The sequence below is a fragment of the Agelaius tricolor genome, unplaced genomic scaffold (genome assembly GCF_023055355.1).
Source record: "Agelaius tricolor isolate 1412-34295 unplaced genomic scaffold, bAgeTri1.0.p SCAF_126, whole genome shotgun sequence".
In the NCBI taxonomy this organism is placed as follows: Eukaryota; Metazoa; Chordata; class Aves; order Passeriformes; family Icteridae; genus Agelaius; species Agelaius tricolor.
Window position 1 is genome coordinate 68453 of NW_027269386.1, and position 16639 is coordinate 85091.

The 16639-nt window shown below is 46.9% G+C and overlaps 1 protein-coding gene across 13 annotated transcripts in view; it reads left to right on the forward strand.

Annotated features, from left to right (window-relative positions):
• Positions 1–16639, forward strand: part of CNOT3 (CCR4-NOT transcription complex subunit 3) — a 48624-nt gene that overhangs the window by 25337 nt on the left and 6648 nt on the right. For 12 of the 13 annotated variants that reach the window (XM_071420133.1, XM_071420130.1, XM_071420131.1 and 9 more), the window contains 6 exons: positions 2531–2587; positions 4502–4838; positions 5794–5902; positions 9072–9282; positions 12747–12846; positions 16439–16630. In XM_071420133.1, coding sequence (XP_071276234.1) covers positions 2531–2587; positions 4502–4838; positions 5794–5902; positions 9072–9282; positions 12747–12846; positions 16439–16630 — 1006 coding nt within the window. The remainder of the gene's footprint in view (positions 1–2530; positions 2588–4501; positions 4839–5793; positions 5903–9071; positions 9283–12746; positions 12847–16438; positions 16631–16639) is intronic. The other variant, XM_071420137.1, reaches the window with a different exon arrangement.

The window sequence follows — 16639 nt, forward strand, 5'->3', positions numbered from 1 at the left end:
AGAAATATCCTGAAATTGCCCCAAAACTATCCTGAAATTACCCCCAAAAATAGCCTGAACATCCCCCTAAAAATATCCTGAAATTACCCCCAAAATGGCCTGAAATTACCCCAAAAATATCCCTAAAAAACCCCTAAAAATATCCTGAAATTACCCCAAAATAACCCCAAAACCTCGACCACCTCCAGCTCCCCCATCCCGCCCAGCCCGGCTGCCAATGCTGTGAGTGAGACCCCAAAATATCCTGAAATAATCCTAAAATATCCTAAAATAGCCCCAAAACCTCAGCCACCTCCAGCTCCCCGATCCCACCCAGCCCTGCTGCCAATGCTGTGAGTGAGACCCAAAAATATCCTGAAATTACCCTAAAATACCCCAAAAATCTCCACCACCTCCAGCTCCCCGATCCCACCCAGCCCGGCTGCAAATGCTGTGAGTGAGACCCTAAAATATCCTAAAATAACCCAAAATAGCCCCAAAACCTCCACCACCTCCAGCTCCCCGATCCCACCCAGCCCCGCTGCCAATGCTGTGAGTGAGACCCTAAAATATCCTAAAATAACCCAAAAATACCCCAAAAATCTCCAGCACCTCCAGCTCCCTGATCCCACCCAGCCCTGCTGCCAATGCTGTGAGACCCAAAATATCCTGAAATTACCCTAAAAATATCCCTAAAAAACCACTAAAAATATCCTGAAATTACCCTAAAATAGCCCCAAAACCTCCACCACCTCCAGCTCCCCCATTCCCACCCAGCCCGGCTGCCAATGCTGTGAGTGAGACCCCAAAAATGGCCTGAAATAACCCCAAAAATATCCTGAAATTACCTCAAAAATATCCTGAAATTACCCCAAAAATAGCCTGAACATCCCCCTAAAAATATCCTGAAATTACCCCAAAAATATCCCTAAAAAACCCCTACAAATATCCTGAACATCCCCCTAAAAATATCCTGAAATTACCCCAAAAATATCTTGAAATCACCCTAAAATCACCCCAAAACCTCGACCACCTCCAGCTCCCCCATTCCCCCCAGCCCTGCTGCCAATGCTGTGAGTGAGACCCAAAATATCCTGAAATTACCCCAAAAATGGCCTGAAATTACCCCAAAAATATCCTGAAATTACCTCAAAAATATCCTGAAATTACCCCAAAAATAGCCTGAACATCCCCCTAAAAATATCCTGAAATTACCCCCAAAATGGCCTGAAATTACCCCAAAGATATCCTGAAATTGCCCCAAAAATATCCCTAAAAAACCACTAAAGATATCCTGAACATCCCCCCAAAAATATCCTGAAATTACCCCCAAAATAGCTTGAAATTACCCCAAAAATTTCCCTAAAAAACCCTAAAATTATCCTTAAAACAGCCCCAAAAATATTCCTAAAAAACCCCTAAAAATATCCTTAAATAACCCAAAAAATATCCTTAAATACCCCCAAAAAAACCCCAAAAAACCCTAAAAAATCACCAAAAAACACCCAAAAAAATCCCAAAACCCCCCAGAAAAACCTCAGAAATCCCCCCCCAAAAAACCCCAAAATCCCCAAAAAACCCCCCAAAACCTCCCCAAAAAAAAAGCCCCAATTTCTGGGCCCCCTCCCCAATTTCAGTTTCCCCTCCCCAATTTCGGGGTCCCCTCCCCAATTTCGGGGTCCCCTTCCCAATTCAGGCCTCCCCTCACCCCTCCCCAATTTCGGGGCCCCTTCCCCAATTTTGGTTTCCCCTCCCCAATTTCGGTTTCCCCTCCCCAATTTCGGGGTCCCCTCCCCAATTTCAGGGCCCCCTCCCCAATTCAGGCCTCCCCTGACCCCTCCCCAATTTCGGGGTTCCCCTCCCCAATTTCTGGGTCCCCTCCCCAATTTCGGGGTTCCCCTCCCCAATTTCGGGGTCCCCTCCCCAATTCAGGCCTCCCCTGACCCCTCCCCAATTTCGGGGTTCCCCTCCCCAATTTCGGGGTCCCCTCCCCAATTTCGGGGCCCCTTCCCCAATTTTGGTTTCCCCTCCCCAATTTCGGGGTCCCCTCCCCAATTTCTGGGTCCCCTCCCCAATTTCGGGGTTCCCCTCCCCAATTTCGGGGTCCCCTCCCCAATTCAGGCCTCCCCTGACCCCTCCCCAATTTCAGTTCCCCCTCCCCAATTTCGGTTTCCCCTCCCCAATTTCAGTTTCCCCTCCCCAATTTCAGTTTCCCCTCCCCAATTTCGGTTCCCCCTCCCCAATTTCGGTTTCCCCTCCCCAATTTCGGGGTCCCCTCCCCAATTTCGGGGCCCCCTCCCCAATTCAGGCCTCCCCTGACCCCTCCCCAATTTCGGGGTCCCCTCCCCAATTTCGGGGTCCCCTCCCCAATTTCAGTTTCCCCTCCCCAATTTCGGGGTCCCCTCCCCAATTTCAGTTTCCCCTCCCCAATTTCGGTTTCCCCTCCCCAATTTCGGTTTCCCCTCCCCAATTTCTGGGCCCCCTCCCCAATTTCGGGGTCCCCTCCCCATTTCAGGCCTCCCCTGACCCCTCCCCTCCATTTTCCCCTCAGGAGAACTCTGAGGACGACAAAAAGCGCGGCCGCTCCACGGACAGCGAGGTGGGACAGGTGAGGGGGGACCCCGACTTTTGGGGGGGGTCCTCGGGTCTGGGGGTGCCCCCCGCCCCCTTTTTAATCCCCTTTTCCTTTTATTAACCCCCCCCCCCTTTAAATCCCCCCCCGATTTAGGGGTTTTCCCCCCCGTTTTTGCAATGGATTCTCCCATTTGAGGCAGTGTCCCCCCCCCCCCCCCGTTTTTGTAATGGATTCTTCCGTTTTTAATGGGGTCTTCCCATTAAAGGCCCCTCCCCATTTTAGGGCGTCTCCCCCCATTTTTATAATGGATCCTCCCATTTTTTATGGGACCCCAGCCCCAATTTTATGGGGTCTTCCCCCCCCCATTTTTATAATGGATCCTCCCATTTTTTACAGGACCCCAGCCCCAATTTTATGGGGTCCTCTCCCCCATTTTCATAATGGATCCTCCCAGTTTTATGGGGTCTTCCCCCCCCCGCCATTTTCATAATGGATCCTCCCATTTTTTACGGGACCCCAGCCCCAATTTTATGAGGTCCTCCCCCCCATTTTCATAATGGATCCTCCCATTTTTATGGGACCCCAGCCCCAATTTTATGGGGTCCTCCCCCCCATTTTCATAATGGATCTTCCCACTTTTTATGGGACCCCAGCCCCATTTTAGGGCGTCTCCCCCCATTTTTATAATGGATCCTCCCACTTTTTATGGGACCCCAGCCCCATTTTAGGGCGTCTCCCCCCATTTTTATAATGGATCCTCCCACTTTTTATGGGACCCCAGCCCCAATTTTATGGGGTTCTCCCCCCCCCCCCATTTTCATAATGGATTCTTCCATTTTCATGGAGACCCCTCCCCATTTTAGGGGGCGTCTCCCCCCCCGTTTTCATAATGGACTCTCCCATTCCTCAGTGCCCCCCTTTCATTCCCCCCCACATTTACAATGGTTTCTCCCCCCAATTAACAGCGCCCCCATTAATTAACTGTCCCCCATTAAATAATCCCCTCATTAATTAACATCCCTGTTAATTTATTCCCATTATTTAATCTTTCATTAATTGACCCCCCCATTAATTAACCCCTATTAATTCAGCCCCCCATTAATCTCCCCATTAACATCCCCGTTAATTAATTCCCCCATTATTTAACCCCTCATTAATTCACCTCCCCATTAATTAACTTCCCCTATTAATTAACCCCATTTACCCTCCCATTAATTAAACCCCGCATTCATTAACCCCTCGTTATATAATTCCCCCCATTAATTAAGCCGCCATTAATTAACCCATCCATTATTTAACCCGACATTTATTCACTGCCCATTAACTAATCCCCATTGATTAACTCCCCAATTAATTAACCCCTCATCAATTAACCTATTAATTAATCCATTCATTATTCAACTGCTGATGTATTCACCCCCGTTAATTAGCTCATTAATAACTCCCATTGATTAACTCCGCTATTAATTAACCCCGTTAATTCCCCCATTAATTAACCCCCATTATATATATATCCCCTATTAATTGACTCCCTCATTAATTAACCCTCATTAATGCCCCCAATTAATTAACTGCCATTATATAATTCTTCTATTAATTAACCCCCATTCATTAACTCTCCCTATGAATTATCCCCCATTAATCAACTCCCTCCATTAATTAACCCCCATTAATTACCCCCCAATTAATTCCCCCATTAATTACCCCCAATTAATTCCCCCATTAATTACCCCCCATTAATTACCCCCAATTAATTCCCTCATTAATTACCCCCATTCATTAATTCCCCCATTAATTAACCCCCATTGATTACCCCCCCAATTAATTCCCCCATTAATTAACCCCCATTAATTACCCCCAATTAATTCCCCCATTATTTACCCCCATTAATTACCCCCAATTAATTCCCCCATTAATTAACCCCTTCCTGTCCTTTTTCTCTTCCAGTCTCCCGCCAAGAACGGGGCCAAGCCCCTCCCCCACGGCCACGCCCCCTCCCCGGCCGCGCCCCCTCCATTCCCCGCCCCCTCTTCTGGCCCCGCCCCCCTCAGCTCTGGCTCCGCCCCGGGGGCGGGGCCTGGGGGAGGCCCCCAACCCCCGCAAAGCGCGGGGGCCCCCAAAGGGGGCGGGGCCGGGCCCGGAGGGGGCGGGGCTCACCCGCCGAGCTCCACCCCCACCCCCTACGCCCAGGCCGTGGCTCCGCCCCCGGCCCCGCCCCCCAGCGCGCCCCAGCCCCGCCCACCCAGCGCTCAACAGGCCGGGAAACAGAACGGGGGCGCCACCAGTGAGTGCGAACTGGGAGAACTGGGAGGGACTGGGAATACTGGGAGGGACTGGGAATACTGGGAGGGACTGGGAGGGTTTACTGGGACTGGGGGTGCCACCAGTGAGTGCGAACTGGGAATACTGGGAGAGACTGGGAAGGGTTAATGGGACTGGGAGGGACTGGGAACACTGGGAGGGGTTAATGGGACTGGGGGCGCCATCAGTGCGAACTGGGAGAACTGGGAGGGACTGGGAACACTGGGAACACTGGGAGGGGTTAATGGGACTGGGGGCGCCACCAGTGAGTGCGAACTGGGAGAACTGGGAGGGACTGGGAAGGACTGGGGGGGTTAATGGGACTGGGGGGGCACCAGTGAGTGGGAACTGAACTGGGCAAACTGGGAATACTGGGAGGGACTGGGAGGGCACCAGTGAGTGTGAACTGGGAATACTGGGAACACTGGGAATACTGGGAATGCTGGGAGGGGTTAATGGGAACACTGGGAGGGGTTACTGGGACTGGGGGCGCCACCAGTGAGTGCGAACTGGGAATACTGGGATGGACTGGGAACACTGGGAACACTGGGAGGGGTTAATGGGACTGGGGGGGCACCAGTGAGTGGGAACTGAACTGGGCAAACTGGGAATACTGGGAGGGACTGGGAGGGCACCAGTGAGTGCGAACTGGGAATACTGGGATGGACTGGGAGGGACTGGGAATACTGGGAGGGGTTAATGGGACTGGGAGGGGTTAATGGGACTGGGGGTGCCACCAGTGAGTGGGAACTGAACTGGGCAAACTGGGAGGGACTGGGAGGGACTAGGAATACTGGGAACACTGGGAGGGACTGGGAGGGGTTAATGGGACTGGGAGGGGTTAATGGGACTGGGAGGGGTTAATGGGACTGTTATTTTCTATTTATTTGTGTTATTTTCCATTTATTTCTATTTATTTCTCTTTATTCCCCCCCCAGGTTACAGCTCGGTCGTTGCCGACAGCGCCTCAGAGCCGGGGCTGAGCGGGGGAGGGGCCCAGCCCCCCCTGGGGCAGCCCCCGGGCCATGGCACCCCCGGCAGCGCCCCGTGAGTGCCTGAAACATCCCATAATAACCCTGAAATTATCCTAAAAACATCCCCAAAATATCCCCAAAAAATCCCTGAAAATATCCCAAAATAATCCCCAAAATATCCCAAAATTATCCCCAAAATATCGCCAAAAAGCCTCCCCCGGCAGTGCCCCGTGAGTGCCTGAAAACATCCCATAATAACCCTGAAAACATCCCAGAATAACCCTGAAACCATCCCAGAATAACCCTGAAACCATCCCAGAATAACCCTGAAACCATCCCAGAATAACCCTGAAACCATATCCCAGAATAACCCTGAAAATATCCCAAAAAATACCCCAGAAAATCCCTGAAAATATCCCCAAAATATCCCATAATAACCCCCCAAAATATCCCCAAAAAGCCTCCCCCGGCAGCGCCCCGTGAGTGCCTGAAACCATCCCATAATAACCTTGAAACCATCCCATAATAACCCTGAAGCCATGCCAGAATAACCCTGAAAATCCCTGAAAACATCCCCAAAATATCCCATAATAACCCCCCAAAATATCCTAAAATAGCCACAAAAATACCCCAAAAAATACCCCAAAAATCCCTGAAAATATCCCCAAAATATCCCAAAATTACCCCAAAAATATCCCCAAAAAGCCTCCCCTGGCAGCGCCCCGTGAGTGCCTGAAACCATCCCATAATAACCCTGAAATTATCCTAAAAACATCCCCAAAATATCCCCAAAATACCCCAAAAAATCCCTGAAAATATCCCCAAAATATCCCATAATAACCCCCCAAAATATCCCAAAATAGCCACAAAAATACCCCAAAAAATCCATGAAAATATCCCAAAATAACCTCAAAATTATCCCAAAATTATCCCCAAAATATCCCCAAAAAGCCTCTCCCGGCAGCGCCCCGTGAGTGCCTGAAACCATCCCATAATAACCCTGAAATTATCCTAAAAACATCCCCAAAATATCCCCAAAAATCCCTTTAAATATCCCCAAAATATCCCCAAAATATCCCCAAAATATCCCCAAAGTATCCCCAAAAAGCCTCCCCCGGCAGCGCCCCGTGAGTGCCTGGGACATCCCAGAATAACCCTGAAAATCCCCTTTAAATATCCCCAAAATAACCCCCCAAAATATCCCAAAAATCCCTGAAAATATCCCAATATAGCCACAAAAATACCCCAAAAAATCCCTCAAAATATCCCCAAAATATCCCAAAATAACCCCCCGAAATATCCCAAAATACCCCCAAAAATCCCCGAAAATACCCCAAAATAACCTCAAAATATCCCCCCAAAAATATCCCATAGTAACCCCAAAAATCCCTGAAAATATCCCAAAATAACCTCAAAATACCCACAAAAATATCCCAATATTTTCCCCCATTTCCCCCATTTTTCCCAATTTCCCCATTTCCCCCATTTTTCCCAATTTCCCCATTTTCCCCCATTTTTCCCCCATTTTCCATTTTTCTCACCCATTTTTCCCATTTTTCCCCATTTTCCCCCATTTTTCCCCATTTTCCCCCATTTTTCCTAATTTCCCATTTTTCCCCATTTCCCCCCATTTTTCTCACCCATTTTTCCCATTTCCCCCCATTTTTCCCCATTTTCCCCCCTTTTTCCCCCCATTTTCCCAATTTCCCCATTTTTCCCATTTTCCCCCATTTTTCTCACCCATTTTTCCCATTTTCCCCTTTTCTCACCCATTTTTCCCATTTTCCCCTTTTCTCACCCATTTTCCCCATTTTTCCCAATTTCCCCATTTTTCCCCATTTTCCCCATTTCCCCCCATTTTCTCACCCATTTCCCCCCCCATTTTTCCCCATTTTCCCCCATTTTTCCCCATTCCCCCCCCATTTTTCCCCATTTTTCCCCATTTTCCCCCATTTCCCCCCATTTTCCCCCATTTTTCCCCATTTTCCCCCATTTTTCTCACCCATTTTTCCCTTTTCTCACCCATTTTTCCCCAATTTCCCCATTTTTCCCCATTTTCCCCATTTTCCCCATTTTTCCCATTTTCCCCATTTTCCCCCATTTTTCTCACCCATTTTTCCCATTTCCCCCCATTTTTCCCCATTTTCCCCCCTTTTTCCCCCCATTTTCCCAATTTCCCCATTTTTCCCCATTTTCCCCCCCATTTTTCTCACCCATTTTTCCCATTTTCCCCTTTTCTCACCCATTTTCCCCATTTTTCCCATTTCCCCCCATTTTTCCCCATTTTCCCCATTTCCCCCCATTTTTCTCACCCATTTCCCCCCATTTTCCCCATTTTTCCCCATTTCCCCATTTCCCCCCCATTTTTCCCCATTTTCCCCCATTTTTCCCCATTCCCCCCCCATTTTTCCCCATTTTTCCCCATTTTCCCCCATTTTTCTCACCCATTTTTCCCTTTTCTCACCCAATTTTCCCCAATTTCCCCATTTTTCCCATTTTCCCCCCATTTTCCCCATTTTTCTCACCCATTTTTCCCACCCATTTTCCCCATTTTCCCCCATTTTTCCCCCCATTTTTCTCACCCATTTTTCCCAATTTCCCAATTTCCCCATTTTCCCCATTTTCCCCCATTTTTCTCACCCATTTTTCCCCATTTTCCCCATTTTTCCCCCTTTTCCCCATTCCCCCCATTTCCCCCCATTTTTCCCCATTTCCCCCCATTTTCCCCCATTTCCCCCCATTTTTCTCACCCATTTTTCCCCATTTCCCCCATTCCCCCCATTTTTCTCACCCATTTTCCCCCATTTTCCCCCATTTTTCCCCATTCCCCCCCCATTTTTCCCCATTTTTCCCCATTTTCCCCCATTTCCCCCCATTTCCCCCCATTTTTCCCCATTTTCCCCCATTTTTCTCACCCATTTTTCCCTTTTCTCACCCATTTTTCCCCATTTCCCCATTTTTCCCCAATTTCCCCATTTTTCCCATTTTCCCCCCATTTTCCCCATTTTTCTCACCCATTTTTCCCACCCATTTTCCCCATTTTCCCCCATTTTTCCCCCCATTTTTCTCACCCATTTTTCCCAATTTCCCAATTTCCCCATTTTCCCCATTTTCCCCCATTTTTCTCACCCATTTTTCCCCATTTTTCTCACCCATTTTTCCCCATTTCCCCCCATTTTTCCCCATTTTTTCCCATTTTCCCCCATTTTTCTCACCCCTTTTTCTCTCTCCCCTCCCCCCAGGAAGGAGCCGCCCCCCGCCCCTCCCCCCCAGCCCGCGGGGGGCGGGGCCTCAGCCGGGGGTGGGGGAGGGGCGGCGCTGCTCGGCCCCGCCCTCGGCCCCAACCCCGCCCCCTCCCCCTCCCCCCCCTTCCCCGAGCCCAAGGGGGGGGGAGGGGCGGCCCCGCCCCTGCTCAACGGCCCCGCCCCCTTCGGCCCCGCCCCCGACATCAAGGTGAGGAAATGGGGGAAAAATGGGGGAATTTGGGCAAAAAATGGGGATTTTGGGGCTAAAAATGGGGATTTTGGGGGAAAAGAATTTTGGGAAAAAATTGGGAATTTTGGGCAAAAAATGGAGAATTTGGGGCAAAAGAATTGGGGCAGAAAATGGGGATTTGGGGTAAAAGAGTGGGGGAGAAATTGGGAATTTTGGGGGGAAAATTGAGGAACTCAGGGCAGAAGAATTCGGGGAGAAAATGGGTAATTTTGGGCAAAAGAATTAGAGAAAAAATGGAGAATTTGGGGCAAAAGAAATGGGGAAAAAATTGGGAATTTTGGGCAAAAAATGGAGAATTTGGGGCAAAAGAATTGGGGCAGAAAATGGGGATTTTGGGGGGCAAAAGAATTGGGGGAGAAAAAGGGGATTTTGGGTAAAAGAATTGGGGGAGAAAATGGGAATTTTGGGGGCAAAAGAATTGGGGAAGAAAATGGGGATTTGGGGCAAAAGAACTGGGGGGAAAATTGGGATTTTTGGGCAAAAGAATTGGGGGAGAAAATGGGGATTTTGGGCAAAAGAATTGGGGAAAAATGGAGAATTTTGGGCAAAAGAATTGGGGGAGAAAATCCGGATTTTGGGCAAAAGAATTGGGGAAAAATTGGGAATATTGGGGGGGAAAATTGAGGATTTTGGAGCAAAAAAATGGAGAATTTTGGGCAAAAGAATTGGGGAAAATTCGGGAATTTTGGGGCGGAAAAATGGGGATTTTGGGGCAAAAGAAATGGGGAAAAATCGGGAATTTTGGGGCAAAAAAATGGAGAATTTGGGGCAAAAGAATTGGGGGAGGAAATGGGGATTTGGGGCAAAAGAATTGGGGAAAAAATTGGGAATTTTGGGCAAAAAATGGAGAATTTGGGCAAAAGAATTGGGGAAAAAATTGGGATTTGGGGCAAAAAATGGAGAATTTGGGGCAAAAGAACTGGGGAAAAATTGGGAATTTTGGGGCAGAGAAATGAGGATTTTGGGTAAAAGAATTGGGAAGAATATGGGGATTTGGGGCAAAAGAATTGGGGAAAAAATTGGGAATTTTGGGGGGGAAAATTGAGGATTTTGGGGCAGAAGAATTGAGAATTTTGGGCAAAAGAATTGGGGAAAATATTGGGAATTTTGGGGCGGAAAAATGAAGAATTTTGGGCAAAAGAATCAGGGAAAAAATGGGAATTTTTTGGGGAGGAAAATTGGAATCTTGAGCGGGAAAAAATGGAGAATTTGGGGCAAAAGAATTGGGGGAGAAAATGGGGATTTGGGGCAAAAGAATTGGGGAAAAATGGAGAATATTGGGCAAAAGAATTGGGGGAGAAAAAGGGGATTTTGGGCAAAAGAATTGGGGGAAAAATGGGGACTTGGGGGAAAAGAATTGGGGAAAAATTGGGAATTTTGTGGTGGAAAAATGGGGATTTTGGGTAAAAGAATTGGGGGAGAAAATGGGGATTTGGGGCAAAAGAATTGGGGAAAAATCGGGAATTTTGGGGTGGAGAAATGGGGATTTTGGGCGAGGAAATGAGGATTTTGGGCAAAAGAATTGGGGAAAAATTGGGAATTTTGGGGGGAAAATTGAGGATTCTGGGCAAAAGAATTGGGGGAGAAAATGGGAATATTGCGCAAAAGAATTGGGGAAAAAATTGGGAATTTTGGGCAAAAGATGGAGAATTTGGGCAAAAGAACTGGGGCAGAAAATGGGGATTTTGGGGGGCAAAAGAATTGGGGGAGAATGGAGAATTTTGGGCAAAAGAATTGGGTCAGAAAATGGGAATTTTGGGCAAAAGAATTGGGGGAGAGAATGGGGATTTTGGGCAAAAGAATTGGGGAAAAATGGAGAATTTTGGGCAAAAGAATTGGGGGAGAAAATTGGGAATTTTGGGCAAAAGATGGAGAATTTGGGGCAAAAGAATTGGGACAGAAAATGGGGATTTTGAGGGGAAAATTGAGGAATTCGGGGCAGAAGAATTGGGGGAGAAAATGCGGATTTGGGGCAAAAGAATTGGGGAAAAATTGGGAATTTTGGGGCAGAAATATGGGGATTTTGGGTAAAAGAATTGGGGGAAAGAATGGGGATTTGGAGCAAAAAATGGAGAATTTGGGGGAAAAGAATTGGGGAAAAATCGGGAATTTTGTGGTGGAAAAATGGGGATTTTGGGTAAAAGAATTGGGAAAAAATGGAGAATATTGGGCAAAAGAATTGGGGCAGAAAATGGGGATTTTGGGCAAAAGAATTGGGGAAAAAAATGGGGATTTGGGGCAAAAGAATTGGGGAAATAATTGGGAATTTTGTGGTGGAAAAATGGGGATTTTGGGTAAAAGAATTGGGGAAAATATCGGGAATTTTGGGCAAAAAATGGAGAATTTGGGGGAAAAGAATTGGGGAAAAAATTGGGAATTTTGGGCAAAAACTGGAGAATTTGGGGGAAAAGAAATGGGGAAAAAAATCGGGAATTTTGGGGGGAAAATTGAGGATTTTGGGGCAAAAGAACTGGGGAAAAATTGGGATTTTTGGGCAAAAGAATTGGGGAAAAAAATGGGGATTTGGGGCAAAAGAATTGGGGGAAAAATGGAGATTTTTGGGCTAAAGAATTGGGGAAAAACTTCGGAATTTTGGGCAAAAGAATTCAGGGAAAAAATTTGGAACTGTTTTGGGGAAAAACTGGGGATTTTGGGGGGGGAAATTGAGAATTTGCGGCTAAAAATGGAGAATTTTCCGCAAAAGAATTGGGGCAGAAAATGGGGATATTGGGCAAAAGAATTGGGGAAAATTTGGGAATTTTGGGGGGGAAAATTGAGGATTTTGGGGCAAAAAATGGAGAATTTTGGGCAAAAGAATTGGAGGAGAAAATGGGGATTTGGGGCAAAAGAATTGGGGCAGAAAATTGGGAATTTTGGGTGAGGAAATGGGGATTTTGGTCAAAAAGTTCGGAATTTTGGGCAAAAGAATTGGGAAAAAAATTGGGAACTTTTGGGCGGAAAAATGGGGATTTGGGGCAAAAGAATTGGGGAAAAATTGGGAACTTTTTGGGGGGAAAATTGAGGATTTTGGGGCAAAAAAATGGAGAATTTTGGGCAAAAGAATTGGGGAAAAAATTGGGAATTTTGGGCAAAAGAATTGGGGGAAAATTGGGAATTTTGGGGGGAATGGGAATTTTTGGGGGAAAATAATTGGGAATTTTGGGCGAAAAATTGGGAATTTAAGGAAAAATCAGGAAAATCTGGATTTTTGGGGGAAAAACTCGGGAATTTTGGGGAAAAATTGAGAATTTTTGGGGGAAAAACTTGGGAATTTGGGGAAAAACTGAGGGAAAAAATTCCGGATTTTTGGGAGAAAAACTCGGGGATGTTGTGAAGAATGTGAATTTAGGTTGGAAATGGGAATTTTTGGGGAAAATTTGGGAATTTTGGGTTCAAACCCGGGGATTTTGGGCAATGTGCAGGCCCCGGAGGCGCTGAGCAGCCTCAAGTCCATGGCGGAGCGGGCGGCGCTGGGGGCGGGGCTGGAGGAGCCCGGGCCCCCCCTGCACCTCGGGGAGAGAGGTGAGGAGTGAATTAATGAATTAATTAACACTTAATTAATGCCTAATTAACCCTTGATTAATGCCTAATTTACCCTGAATCCCCCCCTGCACCTCGGAGAGAGAGGTGAGGAATTAATGAACTGCTAATTAACCCTTAATTAATGCTTAATTAATCTGTAATCCCCCCCCTGCACCTCGGAGAGAGAGGTGAGGAGTGAATTAATGAATTAACGGCTAATTAATCCTTAATTAACCCTTAAATAATCCATGATCCCCCCCTGCACCTCGGGGAGAGAGGTGAGGAGTTAATTAATGAACTGCTAATTAACCCTTAATTAATGCCTAATTTACCCTGAATTAATCCATGATCCCCCCCTGCACCTCGGAGAGAGAGGTGAGGAGTGAATTAATTAATTAACTGCTAATTAACCCTTGATTAATGCCTAATTAACCCTTAATTAATCCATAATTAATCTGTAATCCCCCCTGCACCTCGGGGAGAGAGGTGAGGAGTGAATTAATGAATTAATTAACCCTTAATTAATCCTTAATTAACCCTTAATTAATCTGTAATCCCCCCTGCACCTCGGAGAGAGAGGTGAGGAATTAATTAATGAACTGCTAATTAACCCTTGATTAATGCCTAATTAACCCTGAATTAATCCATAATCCCCCCCTGCACCTCGGAGAGAGAGGTGAGGAGTTAATTAACTGCTAATTAACCCTTGATTAATGCCTAATTTACCCTGAATCCCCCCCTGCACCTCGGAGAGAGAGGTGAGGAGTGAATGAATTAATTAATTAACCCTTAATTAATGCCTAATTAACCCTTAAATAATCCATAATTAATCTGTAATCCCCCCTGCACCTCGGCGAGAGAGGTGAGGAGTTAATTAATTAATTAATTAACTGTTAATTAAACCTTAATTAACCCTTAAATAATCCATGATCCCCCCCTGCACCTCGGCGAGAGAGGTGAGGAGTGAATGAATTAATTAACCGCTAATTAACCCTTAATTAATGCCTAATTAACCCTGAATTAATCCATAATCCCACCCTGCACCTTGTGAGAGAGGTAATTAATGGCTAATTAGCTTAATTAACCCCTAATTAATCCCTGATTCCCCCTGCACCTGGGGGAGCTCAGTAATTAACTCCTTATTAACTCCTAATTAATCCCCCCTAAACCTCATTGAACCCCCCCAAAATCCCCCCAAATGTCCCCAAAATGGCCCAAAATCCCCCCAAAATCATCAAATCCCCCCCAAAACCCCCAAAATCCCCCCAAAATCCCCCTAAACTTCCCTAAAATCCCCCAAATGTCCCCAAAATCGCCCAAAATCCTCCCAAAATCCCCCAAAATCCCAAAATCCCCCGAAAATCCCCAAATTCCTCTTAAACCCCCCAAAATTCCCCTCCCAACCCCCAAAATCACCGAGCCCTCCCCAAAACCCCAAAATTCCCCCCAAATCTCCCCTTAAACTTGCCTAAAATCCCCCCAAAATCCCCCTAAAATCCCCCTAAACCCCCCCAAAATTCCCCCCAAATTCCCCCAAATTCCCTTTAAACCCCCCCAAATGCCCCCAAAATTCCCCCCCAAAACCCCCAAATTCCTCTTAAACCCCCCCAAATTCCCCAAATTCCCCCAAATCTCCCCCTAAACTTCCCTAAAATCCCCCCCAAAATCCCCCAAAATCCCCCTAAACCTCCTCTAGATCTCCCCAAATCCCCCTAAAATCCCCCAAATATCCCCAAAATTCCCCCAAATCTCCCCCAAATGCCCCCAAACCCCCCAAATTTACCCAAATCTCCCCCTAAACTTCCCCTAAACCCCCCCAAAATCGCCCCAAAATCCCCCCCAAACCCCCCCATAAATTCCCCAAATCCCCCCAAACCTGACCCATTTTCTTGTCTATTTTGGGGGGGGTTTTGGGTTTTTTTTTATTTATTTCTTCATTTTTAATGGATTTTTTCTCTTTTTTCCCTTTTTCCCTTTTTTCCCCTTTTTTTTCCCTCTTTTTCCCTTCTTTTCCCCCTTTTTTTCCCCTTTTTTTCCCTTTTTCCCCCCTTTTTTCCCTCTTCTTTCCCCTTTCTTTCCCCTTTTTCCCCCTTTTCCCCCTTTATTTTCCCCTTTATTTTCCCCTTTTTCCCCTTTATTTTTCCCCCGTTATTTCCCCCATTTTTTCCCCTTTTTTCCCCTCTTTTTCCCCTTTATTTCCCCCTTTTTTCCCCCTTTATTTGCCCCCTTTTCCCCCTTTTCCCCCCTTTTTTCCCCTTCTTTTCCCCTATTTTTCCCCCTTTTTACCCCCTCTTTTCCCCCTTCTTTTCCCCTCATTTCCCCCATTATTTTCCCCTTTTTATTCCCTTTCCCTCCTTTTATTCCCGTTTCTTTCCCCTCCTTTTTTCCCCTTTTTTTCCCCCCTTTTTCTTCCCTTTTCCCCCCTTTTTCCCCCTTTTTCCCCTTTCTTTCCCTTTTTTCCCCTTTTATTTCCTTATTTTTCCCCTTTTCCCCCCTTTATTTTCCCCCTTTTTTTTCCCTTTTCTTTCCCCATTTTCCCCCCTTTATTCCCCCTTTTTTCCCCTTTTCCCCCTTTCTTTCCCCCTTCTTTCCCCCTTTTTCCCCCTTTATTTTCCCCATTTTTCCTCCTTTATTTTCCCCCTTTTTTCCCCTCTTTTCCCCTATTTTTCCCCTTTTTTCCCCCCCTTTATTTCCCCCTTTATTCCCCCTTTATTTTCCCCTTTATTTCCCCCTTCTTTCCCCCTTTTTTTCCCCTTTTTTTTTTCCTTTTTTTCCCTTTTCCCCCGTTTTTTTTCTGCTTCTTTTCCCTTTTTTTTCCCCTTTATTTCCGCCTTTTCCCCCCTTTATTTCCCCCTTTATTCCCCCTATTTTTTCCCTTTTTTCCCCTTTATTGCCCCTTTTCTTTCCCCCTTTATTCCCCCCTTTCTTTCCCTTTTTCCCCCTTTTCCCCCTTTTTCCCGCTTTATTTTCCCCATTTTTCCTCCTTTATTTTCCCCCTTTTTTTCCTTTCTTCCCCTTTTTTCCCCCCATTTTCCCCCTTTATTCCCCCCTTTTCCCCCCTTATTCCCCCCTTTATTTCCCCCCCATTTTTCCCCCTTTTTCCCCCTCATTTTCCCCCTTTTTTCCCCCCCTTTCCCCCCATTTTTCCCTCCTTTTCCCCCTTTATTTCCCCCATCTTTTCCCCCTTTCTTTCCCTATTTTTTCCCTTTATTCCCCCTTTTTCCCCCCTTTTTCCCCCCCTTTTCCCCCCCTCTTTTCCCCCTTTTTCCCCCCTTTATTTTCCCCTTTTTTCCCCCTTTATTTCCCCCTTTATTCCCCCTATTTTTTCCCTTCCCCCCCCCCTTTTTTCCCCCTATTTTTTCCCCTTTTTTTTTCCCTTTTTTCCCCCCTTTATTTCCCCCTTTATTCCCCCCATTTTCCCCCTATTTTCCCCCTTTATTCCCCCTACTTTTTCCCTTTTTCCCCCCTATTTTTACCCCTTTATTTCCCCCTTTATTTTCCCGTTTTTTCCCCCTTTCTTTCCCTATTTTTTCCCCTTTCTTTCCCCATCTTTCCCCCATTTTCCCCCCTTATTCCCCCCTCTCTGTCCCAGATCTGCTGCTGGCCCCGGGGTGGCTCTGGGGGTGTCCCTGGGGGCTCTGGGGGTGTCCCCGGGGGTTCCCTGGGCGAGGTCAGCATCCCCCTGTCCCCTGGGCGTGTGTCCCCTGGGGCCGCTGCCGCTGCCCAAGGAGCAGCTGTACCAGCAGGCGCTGCAGGAGCCAGCCTGGCACCACATGCCCCATCCCTCGGATTC